This window comes from Lissotriton helveticus, chromosome 5_1, assembly GCF_964261635.1.
Source record: "Lissotriton helveticus chromosome 5_1, aLisHel1.1, whole genome shotgun sequence".
Classification (NCBI taxonomy): Eukaryota; Metazoa; Chordata; class Amphibia; order Caudata; family Salamandridae; genus Lissotriton; species Lissotriton helveticus.
The window spans coordinates 1,369,632,269-1,369,646,781 of NC_136065.1; the positions used below are offsets into that span (position 1 = coordinate 1,369,632,269).

General features: G+C 47.2%; 1 protein-coding gene across 2 annotated transcripts in view; it reads right to left on the bottom strand.

Annotated features, from left to right (window-relative positions):
- Positions 1 to 14,513, bottom strand: part of TCP11 (t-complex 11) — a 323,210-nt gene that overhangs the window by 239,648 nt on the left and 69,049 nt on the right. For both annotated transcript variants that reach the window (XM_078644306.1, XM_078644305.1), the window contains exon 3: positions 13,163 to 13,295. In XM_078644306.1, coding sequence (XP_078500432.1) covers positions 13,163 to 13,295 — 133 coding nt within the window. The remainder of the gene's footprint in view (positions 1 to 13,162; positions 13,296 to 14,513) is intronic.

Here is a 14,513-nt window from a genome sequence, read left to right on the forward strand (position 1 = left end):
TATTTTTATGCATCATGTGTTTTCTTTCCTCACACCTCTGAATGTTTAAGGCATCATGTGTTTTTCCCTTTACTACACCGCTGAATGTGTTTTCATGCATCATGTGTAATGTGTTGTGCTTATACCCCTAAATGCTGTGCGATACTTATGTGGTTGTTCTTTTTAGTACAGGTGGTCCTAGTGAGACCCTGGTCCCCTGCGTGACATTCTCCTAAGGTGGTTAGGGTTGCGTAGGTGGTACTTACCTGTTACCAGTAGATACTGGTTGTGATTTATAACTGTTATTTTGAGCTATTCTTGCTAATTTGTGCTACAGTGATTTTATATCCTTTTATTCTAATTTCTGACATTATTTCTATTTCTAAAAGTGTTGATGCTGACAGAGGCCCAATTGGCCCCGTCCTGTAAATAATCCCTTATGAATGTTTCCCGTGCCAGTTGGCACAATGTACATGTGTGATTTCTATCTGATGTGTGTTTACAATACAAAAGTTATTTTAATATAACCTTGCGTGGAGTTCCTTTTGTGGTGTGCCTAGGATGTTGTTGCTGTTGTGTGCTGGCGCAAATGCTTTACACATTGCCTCCGAGTTTAGCCTCACTGCTCGTGCCGAGCTACCAAGCGGGTGAGCAGGGGTTATCTTGGCGTGTGACTTCCTTGACCTGACTAGAATGGTGGTTTCTGCCTGGCTTTGGAGTCAGCCTTAGCCTACCAGAAATAGCCAGTTCTAACAAGACACTATTTCAAATTGAGCATATGTTCAGATAAAACTTTTAGGCGCAGCCCAGCGTGCGCGGTTTCGAGGAGGCAAGCATACTGACTTATTTGTGGGTCCCAGCTTCATCACAAACCATGTTGTGCCAGAAGCGCCTCATGTATTTCAGTAATAATTAGATCCACAGCACAGTGCATTCAACACAACACAAGCTCCGGTCTACTGCATTTATGTGACGAAATACCTCATCCACCATGGCGCTGCAAACACCACTCGCCAGCAACCACTCCGCTTCTGTGGTAGATTGTCACCGACCCCGGGTGTACAATTATACACTCACAGTTCTGGACAGTGAAGTCCTTTCTCATTCCTTCTTTTTGTTTTGTGTAATTTTCATTTTTTTTTTATGTTGTACCCCCGCTAAATGTCCTCAGAGCTTAGAGCACCCAACAAAGTCCCTTCATGCATATGCCCCTCTCACCGTTCGTGTTATGGCTGGTCTCAAGGTGAGGCAAAGCATTCACTTGCCTAGTTGCATTGTGCAATTCACTTTTTCCACCAGAGAGCCACTCCCGTTTATAAGGCAGCAATAGCTATCCACCAAGTATGCAGACACCGCAGAAACACCTCGCATATACCGGTGACACGCCTCATCTCCGCTGGTAGCTGCAAGTCCGCGGTCGCTTCATGGTTTCCGGGTGAGTCCGTATGCCATTTTGTTCTCTGCCTCGCGCCGATCGGGATGCAGGGCGAGGGAGGAGACAGCAACAGAGAAATGACGAGACCCACCCACCTCTCATTGCTTCTGGCGAGCAGCGTGCTTCACTCTATTGTACTCACTGCGGCTCAGAGATGTAGTGTATTGTGTTTCCGGTTGTGTTTTCTGCAGCCCACAACTCAACGCGGTATCGATCGTGGCTTGGTGTCTCAATAAAGTTATATGCGTTGCCATTTTCTATCGCGGTATACTCGGCACTGTGTGTAACCAATGCGGGTCATAAAATGAGGCAGGACTAGGTTGTTGATGTCCATAGGGCCTGAAAAGTGCTGCACTCACCCGCTCGTCGGGCACGCACAGTAGGGGAGCTGATGGCAGATCAGCGTTGGTAGAGTTTGGTGCTCATTCAGAGCGCTCTGGTAGACACCATCTTGGTTTGCGGGGTGATCTCAGATCTTATTGGCTGCAAAGTCGGTTTTAAACATTTAAAGGCTCATCAGTTAGTTCATTTTGGTGTTGATCGATAGCACCGATGTTCCGATGACTTTTTCGATAGAATTGGCATAATTGCCGGTGCCAGCTGCGGTCTTAATTGCTGGATTTTCGTCCCGGATCAGCGGAGCTGCACTAGCATGCGGCCATCTCCCTGCACGTCTTATTGGGCTGCAAGAGAAGCCCGGCCCTGGCACCTAGAACAGAGGTGCTAGATATATTACTGGTCAGAAGCATCAAGAGTCTTTTGGAAAGTGTGGTAGTTCTTACTACAAGTGGGGTTTGGTAGAATGTACCGTTTTTTTGTTGAGGGGGTAACATCTGTGGTACATAAAGGCTCAAGAGATCAGCAACACAATTCCTTATCATGAAGTAGAAGGTTTTTAGGAGAAAGGTTGAAAGAATGGATTTATAATAGGGTTAAGATTTTCTGAAAATTATGTGGGTTTGGAGTTTAGGGTTCATAGAGCATCTAAGTATCAACCAAAGCAGTAGACTTACTAAAGGTTACAAGCTAAGGACTGATTTCCTTAGTTAGTTAGTTTGAGCATTGGCTGATTTCTACGGGAAGTTGGAGATAGTGGTTGTTTGAAAAACACAATTAATTGTTTTCACTTAGGGGTAATTTAAGTGTGTCAGGAGAAAACAATCGAATTGGTATTAATGGAGTGGATCAGAATTTACAGCATGCAACATATTTTCTGCTTCCAAGCTAATAGTGCTCTGTAGTGCACACTGCTATTAGCATGGTGTACAAAAGATTGTAAATGCAAATCAATGCGTCACAGGAAGAAGCATGCCAGGCAAGCAGAAGCCATTTGTTTCACATAAAAACAGCTGAAAAAACCTGTTCTGATGTAATCCCTTTTCTATTTAATGACCAAAATGTATTTCTGCAGACCATTCCAGTCATTCCTTCCAGTTGGCTAAAACTCAAAATTGTTTAATGCATTCCTGGTGCTTTTCCCACTCCCCTAATCTGTCACACCCATTTTATCTTTGCATGTTAACATCCATTTCATAATGTGTGGAAAAACAGAGGATGGGAGAGATTCTCTTGCAAAGTGGGCAGAAGAAAAGGACTCGTGCAAGCTGAATGTGCCAAGGTATAGTGAGCTTAACAGTGATTCTTTGCATACTTTCAGAAGAAAGAACTACTATGGAAAGAAGGTGTATAGTTGCTAGTGGTTGAGAGCGCACTTTTATATATGTGTTCTGAACTGTGCCAACTACTTTGCTGCACAGGCGTTGGCTTCATACACCACTACATATAGATTAAGGTCTGCCCTCTCTTTCCAAGACAACCAGAATGTGCAGCAAGGCCTCCACGTGAGAAAACGCACAGAACCCAGGGCTAGAACCAATAACGTACTTGTGAATAAGACCCATTATAATGAGAGACCTGACATCATCAGAATTTACCATATGGTTGGCTTAATAGTGCTTGCTCAATCCCTTTTATTGCACGGATGCTGGTGAACGCATAGATACTATACAAGAGGTTTCATTATTAGCATACTGCTCCATGTGGAAGCAGTCTGGTGCATCTACACACTCAACCACCTATTCACTACACCACTCGTCCATCCATCCAAAAATTTAAAACAAACAATTTCAATTTCACACAACAATTGGGGCAATGGAATTCAGAGGTGGACATAAGGCAGAGGTGGGGTCCAGGTATAAACAGAAGACAATTCTCTAGATGAGTACCCTGAAACTGGACGCAATATTTCAGATCTGGACACAACACTCAAAGGATGACCAGCAGAAACTGACATATACTCTAGATGACACTCCAGAACTAGACGCAATATGCTAAGGGTGGTCTCTAGGACTGTATAAAATACTGTAGATGAAGTTTTATGCATAGTATGCTGTGGTAATACATACCCCTTTCCTGCGATCTAGATCTCTCAGCCTTCACCCCACCGTTCCTCTAATTCTCCAGCAATCCTTGGTGTATTGTTTAACCACTCTGACCTCTTCTGATATGAGAACTCCAAGATACTCAAAGACAAGGGAAGAAAGTACTTACTGCCAACTGTGCTGTTCTGTTTGTGATTGGAGGCTAACACTGCTGTGAAACCAGGTAACACGGTTTCACTAAACAAAAGTTTCAAATACTACCTTTGGAAATCCTGACTAGATTTTAAGTAAATAATTACGAAGATGATTCTTAAAAACTTAAATGGGCAGGGGATAGGCGAAGAGATAAACAATTAGCAGAAATTGATATTGGTGTCTGGGTTATGAAGGGAATGTAGGATATAACTTCTTTACAGAAGAATCTTTTCACGACTGGTGAGCACCTCCTCTGCCTCCACTACCACAGACTTCTCCCATTTCCCCACTTGTTCAACCTCTTGCCTCATTGACTATTCCTTCCCAATGCACCACGATCTCAATTTGCCCCTCTTTGTTCACACCAATAGGAAGTTTAGCTTTATAGATCCCTCTTCTTTCCCAGACTACAGGCACTCACTTGTCCAGCTTACACATTTCAAGTGCCAAACTGACCCACCCTCTGTATCTCAATATCTTCTTCCAAACCCCTAATTTCCAAGTAGAACTCGCACAAAGCCATGCCCATGTTGCATCAAATGTGTTCCATACAGGAATTGTCTCTCTCCCAGGTTAAGACGCGCATATCCTTCACTCCTCTTACACAAAAATCCCACGCTCACACCTGGGTAACTTACTGAATATGTGCTGCACAAAAGAAGGAGGGAGAGGTAAGGAAACAATCACCAGCTCTTACTTTCCTCACTGCTATACTCACTCACAAAACAGTAAAGCTGAGTTATGGAACTCAAAAAATGGGTTTGTCACTAGGGCATGTTCTGATTGCCCAATCTAGTTGTTAAAAAAGCCTTCATACACATGTCGCGGCATGCTTCATTATCACATCAGTCTACATACCAACATAATCCTGTTTGGATGAGCTCAACCATAGAGAATAGGATCTTTTGGTATTCTTAAGGGCATCAAGGAAAGCACTGGTTTTTGGAAGTATGTTAAAAATATTTAGAGGAGACACCTCCAAAGGATTATTGTCACTTGGCATCCTTGGACAGATAAAAAAAAATTAAAAACCAATTAGGAAGTGCATGGAATAGGAAATTGTCTGATGATCCCTATATGTCTCACCTCGTACTGGATAGTCAAGTGAATTTAAAACACATACAAAACAAACCTTGTGTAATAATATTCGCACATATCCAGGTCTCAGGATATTTCCCCAAGATTAGGAGTGAGAGGCCCCATAAGGGAGGAGAGGACAAACTACTGTAGTCAAACATTCTTCAAGGATCAGATGTTGTTGCCAAATAGGCGTGTTCATCTCCTCACCAACAGAAGTCAAAAACTAACCTGTCCACTAGCCCAACACCTAAACCAATAAATACAATACACTCTTGATACTGGAAATCTACTTTATTGCCAAGAAGCTAGACACACTTCTTTCATAAATGAAATCTCTGGCATTCTCCCATGGCCTCAAAGCAATAAAATGTGAGGTCTCTAGAAAATAGTGTCAATTACCACCACCAGCCCGGTTCTTCCAGGATACATCTAATGACCATGCAATTGAAATAATTAAGAGCACTGCACTACAGGATTTCCACAATCATTATCAGAGGACAACATCAATGATCGGATTTTATCTTGGAACACATCTTGAGTCTCCTGAACATTTCACAGCTCTTTCTGAGATCCCAATCATCATGAGCGACATCATACATAATGTCCCAAAAAAACAATGTCCCAATACCTCTCTCTATCCCATTACTCAAAACTAACACTCCCTCCCGAAAGTGTACTCTACAACTAAGTCAGCAGCTAAACAGTCTAGAAATTACAGACTCAGAGTCAAATAACTGAAACACCATACTTATTTATGGAAACGTGGGTCATAGACTCCTTGCCAGTACTAGACCAAATCTTGCCCCCTGGGATACTTAATCTTTCGCCTAGGGGAGGGACACATTAAGTGGAGGTGTTGAGATTATTCACAGATCACCCACACAATACAAAAAGAAGAGAATAGATTTTATAAAATGACTATCTTCCATCCAGAAAAAGATTCATATCATTAGAAATAAAGTCAACAACATTTCACATTACTACACTAAAGTTTCTATTTCTCAAACTGAAAAATAAATACTTTGGGTTAGAAACTATAAGAACATTAATTTTAGATATGGCCTGGTGAGCTGATACTTTAGACATATAAAGGAGAGTCCCTTGGAAGAAGCCCCTTTAACTTACCATTTATCCTATTATATATCAATTGAAGCCATTTCAGATTACCCTTGTGTTTACTGACAACCACTCTCAGTACACAAGGTCCTTATTCCTTATTAATGAGGATTGAACTGGTACAGTTAAACCCAGTGTTCCTCTGTTTGTGCCAAAAGGGGTGGTCCGCCGTTCCAGCTCTTGAAATATTCATTTTCTTCCTCCTGCAACCAGTGTATACACGTGGCTAGAGTCACGTTGCTAGAGGACTGTTGATGTGGCTGTTCGGTGAGGGGCGGGCTGTGCTTAATTTGAGCTGGTGCTCATCGGTGCTCGGCACCAGCACCTAATCCTCAGCACCGGTGCTTAAAGTACCAATTAAGGACACACTTATTTTGAAGGCAGGCGATTTTCTCCATAATCACAGGATGTTTAGCCACGCCGAGACACAAACCCGGTTTCCCAGCTCCAAAATCGGCAGCACTAGCCATTAGGCCAAGTCTTCTCCAGAATAATAAGTGCAGGGTCTCTAGTCAGGAGGCAGTTTGAACCAGCACATTTATCCTATTAGCGATGCCTCCTGAGGAGAGGCCCAGCACTTTTTATTTTACAAATTTTCCACTGGGGGAGGGTGCATGGTGGGGTTGATGGCAGCTCGGGCATTGATAATTGTTGTCATAGCCTTTAAAGACACTCCAACTTGTTAAACTCCAAAAGGTACAGTGCAATAATTATTTCTTTCAAAGTGTGGTCAAACAAAAAGAGTACTGTGGCAATGCAAACATCCACAAGTCCAAATCACTTGAAGAGCGGGTTTAGAATGCACAGGGGAGTGATCTAAGCATCAGCCATCTTGAGTCTTACCTCTAGAGCTGGCTGCTGAAAGTGGAGCAACCATTGGGTTTTATTATCGAGAAAACCAATGGGGCACCAACAAACCAGCCCTTCAGTAGCTACGGCTAGCTTGTTATTGTCAAAGTCTTAAATTACAACTACTGCAACATTGTGCTGAGGACGGCCAGGAAGATGGCAAAAGAAATGTTTGCATCTGCCAGTGTCATGGTCATTCCAGACTGCACAAAGCTGGTCTGAAAGCAACACAAATCATAAGAAATGGTGAAGAGGACTCACTATGTCTAGCCATTCACCATACCCACACACGCCACCCACCTCCTTAGCAAAAAGAGCGCTTTTGTACCACAAGACGTAGATCCTCTGCATCAATCAATCAATCAATCAATCATAGCATTTATATAGCGCCAGCTCACCCGGAGGGTCTCAAGGCACTGGGGGGGTGGGGGGGGGGGGTCGGGGGTCCGCTACTGCTCGAACAGCCAGGTCTTGAGCTGCTTCCTGAAGGCGAGGTGGTCCTGGGTCAGGCGGAGGTGGGTCGAAAGCGAGTTCCAAGTCTTGGCAGCCAGGTAGGAGAAGGACCTTCCTCCTGTGGTGGCTCTTCGGATGCGGGGGACGGTGGGGAGGGCGTGGCTGGTCGATCGAAGCTGGCGTTTGGGAGCGTAGAAGTTGAGGCGGCTGTTGAGGTATCCTGGTCCTTGGTTGTGTAGGGCTTTGTGTGCGTGGGTGAGGAGCCGGAAGGTGATTCTCTTGTTGACCGGGAGCCAGTGCAGGTCTCTCAGGTGTCCGGAGATGTGGCTGCGGCGGGGGATGTCCAGGATGAGTCGTGCTGAGGTGTTCTGGATCCGCTGGAGTCTTTTCTGGAGTTTGGCGGTGGTTCCAGCGTAGAGGGAGTTGCCATAGTCCAGACGGCTGGTGACGAGGGCCTGGGTGACCGTCTTCCTGGTCTCGGTGGGGATCCATCGGAAGATCTTTCGTAGCATGCGCAGGATGTTGAAGCATGACGAGGAGACGGCGTTGACTTGTCTGGTCATGGAGAGGGAGGAGTCCAGGATGAAGCCCAGGTTGCGTGCGTGGTCTGTGGGTTTGGGTGCGCTGCCCAGGGCGGGGGGCCACCAGGAGTCGTCCCAGGCGGAGGGTGAGGATCCCAGGATGAGGACTTCCGTTTTGTCCGAGTTCAGTTTCAGGCGGCTTTCCGACATCCATTTGGCTACGTCTGTCATCCCTTCGTGCAGGTTGGCTCTGGCGGTGGCGGGGTCGTTAGTGAGGGAGAGGATCAGCTGGGTGTCATCGGCGTAGGAGATGATGTTCAGGTTGTGTTGGCGTGCGATGGCTGCGAGGGGGCTCATGTAGACGTTGAAGAGTGTTGGGCTGAGCGAGGAGCCTTGAGGGACGCCGCAGATGACTTCGGTGGCTTCCGATCTGAACGGGGGAGGCGGACTCTCTGTGTCCTTCCGGCGAGGAAGGAGGTGATCCACTCCAGTGCCTTCTCCTGGACTCCAACGTTGCTGAGGCGCTGTACTAGGGTACGGTGGCAGACAGTGTCGAAGGCCGCGGAGAGGTCCAGGAGGATGAGGGCCGCTGTTTCTCCATTGTCGAGCAGGGCTCGGATGTCATCGGTGGCTGCGATCAGGGCGGTCTCGGTGCCGTGGTTGGCCCGGAAGCCAGACTGCGAGAGATCGAGGGATCCGTTCGTCTCGAGGAAGGCGGCCAGCTGCTTGTTGACGGTCTTCTCGATGACTTTGGCTGGAAACGGGAGCAGCGAGATGGGGCGGTAGTTCTTGAGGTCGGTTGGGTCTGCTGATGGTTTCTTGAGTAGAGCGCTGAGTTCGGCGTGCTTCCAGCTCTCCGGGAAGGTGGCGGTGTCGAAGGAGGTGTTGATGATGTACCGCAGGTGGGGTGCGATGACAGCGTTGGCCTTGTTGTAGACGTGGTGAGGGCAGGGGTCTGTCGGAGATCCGGAGTGGATGGAGTTCATCGTGCGGATGGTGTCTTCGGTACTGATCGGGGTCCAGGCGCGGAGGGTGGTGGTGGGGGGCGGTGGTTCGGTCGTGGCGTGCGTCGGTTGAGTGCTGAAGCTGTTGTGTATATCTGCGATCTTGTTGTGGAAGTAGGAGGCGAGGGAGTTGCAGAGGTCTTGCGAAGGGGTGATGTCGTTGTTTCCGGCGTTGGGGTTGGAGAGCTCTTTCACGATGTTGAAGAGTTCCTTGCTGTTGTGTGCGTTGTTGTCCAGTCGTTCCTTGAAAGCGGTTTTCTTGGTGGCGTGGATCAGGTGGTGGTGTTTTCGGGTGGCGAGCTTGAGGGCAGTCATGTTGTCCGGTGTTGAGTCTCTGCGCCAGGTTTTCTCGAGTGCTCTGCAGTTCTTCTTGGAGCTCTTGAGGTCGTCGTTAAACCATGGGGCTTTCTTGCTGCCGGGTCTGCTCGGCGGGGTCTTCAGCGGGGCGAGGTCGTCTGCGCAGTCGCTGATCCATTTCGTGAGGTTGGTGGCTGCTTGGCTGGGGTTCGTTGTGCTGGTGGGAGGGTTCTTGTTCAGGGAAGTAGCGAGCTGGTCTGCAGTGATCTTGTTCCAGCTTCTGCGGGGAGCCTGTTGCTGGTGATGGTGGAGCGTGGTCCTTCTGAAGCTGAAGTGGACGCAGCTGTGGTCCGTCCAGTGGAGCCCCGTGGCATGGCTGAAGGCGATGTCCTTGCTGGAGGAGAAAATCGGGTCGAGAGTGTGTCCGGCGTAGTGGGTGGGGGTGGTCATCAGTTGCTTGAGTCCGAGGTTGGCGAGGTTGTCCAGCAGGGTGGTGGTGTTGCGGTCGTTGTTGTTCTCCAGGTGGAAGTTGAGGTCCCCGAGGAGGATGTAGTCGGCGGAGGGGAGGGCGTGTGGGCTGATGAAGTCGGCGATGTCCTCGCTGAATTGTGTGCGTGGTCCCGGGGGTCTGTAGATGAGGGTGCCTCTGAGGGTGGTCTTGGGGTTGACGTGGATCTGGAAGTGCAGGTGTTCGGCGGGTGCGAGGGTGTCGTCAGCGTCGTCAGCGTTGGTCGTGTTCCTGTGGATGATGGCGATGCCTCCTCCTGTCTGGTTGACGCGGTCCCTCCGGGTGATCTTGTATCCGTCTGGAATGGCGATGGCGATGTCGGGCGCTGAGGAGGCGTTCATCCAGGTTTCCGTGAGGAAGGCGACGTCTGGGGCTGTGGTGTCGAGCAGGTTCCAGAGCTCGACGGCGTGTCTGTGGACGGAGCGGGTGTTGAGCAGGATGCACTTCAGGTGGGTGCTGCTGGAGGTCGGCTTGGTGGGTGCTGGTGTGGCGTGGGTCCGGTTGCAGGTGAACTTGCAGGTGTGGCAGCTGAAGGGTCCGTGGGTGCGTCTCGGTGTGGCTCGGTAGCAGCCCGGGGTTCGGCCGGTGTTGAGTGCGTTGAGTTCGGTGGCGTCGTAGGTCCGTCGGGTCGGCTTCCGTCGGTGGGGGCCAGGGGTCCTGGCACTGGGCGCGGTCCAGGCGCGGACGGGCGCAGACGGGCTTACCTTTGGCGCACCTTCGGCGCTCATTCGGTGCTCCCGCTGCGCGCGTCCGCTGCGCGGTCGCTCCGGGGGCGTCATAAGAAGGGAGCCAGTAGGGAGGGTCTGCGGGAAGGCGGGAGCGGGCTGACCAATCGGCTGGCGGGGGGGCGGGGCCGCGGGCTGGCAGCGGCGGAAAAAAGGATGTCGGGCTTGGCGGGCGGCCCTGCGGCGGCTGGAGCAGCGGCAGTATCAGCAGGTAGGCAGTGGCTTGGTGGGCGGCCCTGCGGCGGCTGGGGCAGCGGCGGTAACAGCAGGTAGGCAGTGGCTTGGTGGGCGGCCCTGCGGCGGCTGGGGCAGCGGCAGTATCAGCAGGTAGGCAGCGGGCAGCAGGTAGGCAGTGGGGGCGACCAGGCCGAAGGCGCAGTGGTCGCTAATACTTTAGCGCCATAGACAAGGAAAACAAAAACCCTCATGCGCCAACAACTCCAAGATGTCGTCTATTAGCCAACTGTTTTACCCCTTCCTAATAACTAAAAGAATGGTTTTAACCAGAGATCATCAGTTGAGCAAAAGACTCCTTTCCCTTGCCATCTCCAGTGCTATTTCGGCCTCTCCAATCTGTCAACTTGAGCCTGACAAGAACTGATGTTGCCCTTCCCGCTCGCTTCAAACTCCTTTGCGACTCCCAAAAGTCCTATGCTCTATATCTGGAGGTGCTGTATCCCACATACATTCGATATTTGGTGAATCAGAGGGCATATGAGCTTAGGAATCCCTAAAACTACGTCCCTTAAGACGTGGCGCATGCAATGAACACATAATGTGGTTGTGTGAAAGAAGGCAGGGACAAGATGAGCTTGAGACTTCAGCAGGACCAATGTCCTGTAGTGAGGTTTTTAGGAATTGGACAGCCGCCACTCTAACTTCAAAAATGATGAGTCTGATCATCCTCCTCAAAAGTGGTCTCAAAAGAGAAATGCATATTTATGTTGTATCTTAATCTCTTTAAGCTTGTCTGTGATGGGCTTTTACAAACCTCTCCTTAGGAGGGTCACTGTGGAAATGTCCTCAAAGAGCATGCCCAAGAATTCCTTGGACAGAGATCTTCTTGACTTTTCAGACAGCTTTCAATACTGCTTTAAGTAATTATGGAATTTTACTAAGACATCCCCATAGTCTCCTGGTCATGCACTGGGCGTTTTTGAGTCCACCCGGTCTCTTTGGTCCAATCAATATTACACTTACCCATCCTCCAACAGCGATAACATGCCCACAATAAACAATTCTAGTTCAAGACCCTCGGGTCCTTCTTTCATATATTCTATCTCCTGATCCAAAGTCCTATCTCAGAGATTCCTTCTAGGATGAGATCCTTTAATAGTGCTCTTTTAAAGTTCACTTGACAGTGCCAAAGACCTGTCTTGGTTAGAGCTATGATGGATTCCTTTAAGGCTGAACATGTCTACGTACCAAAGGCCCTCGCACAGCACTCCACTGATTTAGTTTATCTCGTTGGTGTCCAATATCCCAGCAAGCCCTTCTGCGTGCTTATCATTGCTGGCATTCAAGGGTAGATTAGTGTCTGGCTCCGAGAAGATCACACCATGCATGAATGACAAGCGGTAGGAACCATGCCCTCAGAATTGACTAGGACACAGACCAGTGAACTCAAGTCAAGGAAACAGCAATACTAAGAGTAGCCACCATAAGGCACATTAGCAACCAAGAGAATTCCCAGTGTCACACAAGAAAAGGTATAGAGTAATACTTCCGGATGGACATCAGTGTCTATGGTCACAGCATTGTCCCTCACAGTAAGCAGATCAAGAGGTTCCCCAGATTCCACCAAAAAGTGCCTCCAGGGTCCGCAGAGCAAGTCTGGCATAAGGCGCTAACCTACAGGACCTCTATGATGTCACCACTGTTATCACTGACATACAACATGAAGCAGCTTACCAAACATCTTCAAATCCACCATGTGAGAGCATCCCCACAGGCATTAGTCGCAGAATTGGAACCATATGCAGGTTTTAGGAGCATCACAATAAACTCCTACTTACTGGATTAGAGAGTTTGGGGGCCATATGTATCAACATCCTGATTTGCGATTCTCAAATAGCAATTTTTTAGAAATCGCTATTTGAGAATTGCAAATAGGGATGTATGTAAAAAAAAAATCACAATTTTTAGCGATTTCTTAATATTCCTTAATTGCGATTAGCAAATTGCGAATCGCAATTAAGGAATACTTTCCCATTCATTTCTATTCAAGTCTTACTCTTTCTACTTCACTTAAAGTTGGGACAGGAAGCAAGAAGGTCAACTGTGGCCAACTACACACCTCCTCTTTATTAATCTTTATTTTATATCATCATAGCCGTCTAAACCCAATACTTTCCATTTTGCTATGGACTATGTAGACTCATGTACATATTTATTTACTTTTGCTCCTATGTAATGTGTGCCACTACCCTGGTGGGTCTGATTAGTTTTATAAAAATCCCAAAATATATAAATAAATTACAGGAGAAGTCTTGGTTAGGACAAGTGAGGTGCTCAGAAGTGACCTAGCGGACAACAGCACATTCTAAAATTATGTATGAATAACTAAACAAAGAGACCGTGTTGGAAAAGCAGGATAAACATGGAGTTTTTAGAACTTACCTGCCTGAAGGGAAGACTATTTCTTTCAGCTGGAAGTTTTGGTTCATTATTATTTCATGAGCTATAGTCAGATCAGAGACTCCTTGGGCTATTTCCATTAGGTCATTAGGTGACAGAAGCCGAGTAGAATCCGCTGCAGAAAACAAAATAATGTTGCATTACATTACTATGCTCCAATAAGGCTGCTGTTTAGAGGTTAACTTTCAGGCTGGGCTGTAACAGGGGTAAATAGGTTGTAGAGATGCAGCTGATATAGAGAGTGTGGAGACATACGGCAAGTGAGCATGGTCAACTGCACATGTGCATGCATGAAGCACGCACATGTGCAGGTAGCTGCGGGATTATTACTGAGCACACAGTAAGGGAAAAAAATGCACAGAGAAGTGTAGCTTGGTGAGTGAGTCAATCTCAATACATTGTCTTGCTCCAGCCATGGTTGAACATCTCTGATGACAGTGAATTACTGAAGCTTGGTGTCTATAAAATTATGGGAGGGGCCGATTTCGATCAAGGACTTGAGCTTAGGTCCACTGTAAGACTCCATGAATCGCTCTGTATTATGCATCCCAAAATTAGATGTTAAATTATAAACTAAAGCAGAGATTAGTGCGTATGCATGTGGGGGGGGGGGGGGCAATGAGAGACAGAGGGAGAAAAAGAGTGAGCACGAGCAAGCAAGAGGTGGAAGGGACGCTGTGTATTTGGTTCTACTCCAAAATACATTTGCTTGCTTTTTTTAATTTTTTTACTACTAAGTTGTTTTAAAAGCAAGTGGGCCTAAATATCTACAACACAAGTATTCTTTCCCTGGTCGATAAGGAACAATGCAAGGCAACTTAAAGTAAAGTCTCTGGTAAAGAATAAACAGTGTGGACAATTAAAGGCTGGGGCTACTGATCCTTAGACTCTACACAAATAAAAGGTATTCGTGCTCAATGTGTAAATGAGAGGTAAGGGGAGTGTAAAGCTAACTAGTTTTGTCAGAGGCTGGTGTTGAAATAAAGGATGGTGGTTGTAGTAATTTATTTGAGTAACTGGCCAAGATATATACGAATAAATTCTTAAGTACCATTGTTGTGGCAAGTAACATAGTGGGAAGGAAATTAAAAATAATAATAATTAATTAAAAACTATCCGTATATTTGAGCACAACATCTTGGAAAATGGCAGGGCACTCCAAGTCTATTTTTTCTTTGATTTTAGAGTTAGCACAGGACCGTGCACTGAAGTTTCCTTTTCTGTGTTAGTGATTGCTGGAGTCCAGGCACAAGCAGGACATGGCTAATTGCATTCTATTTAAATTAAGCTTTCTCCAGACCCAAGAGGGGCAAATGCTATCTCTTACCTAATC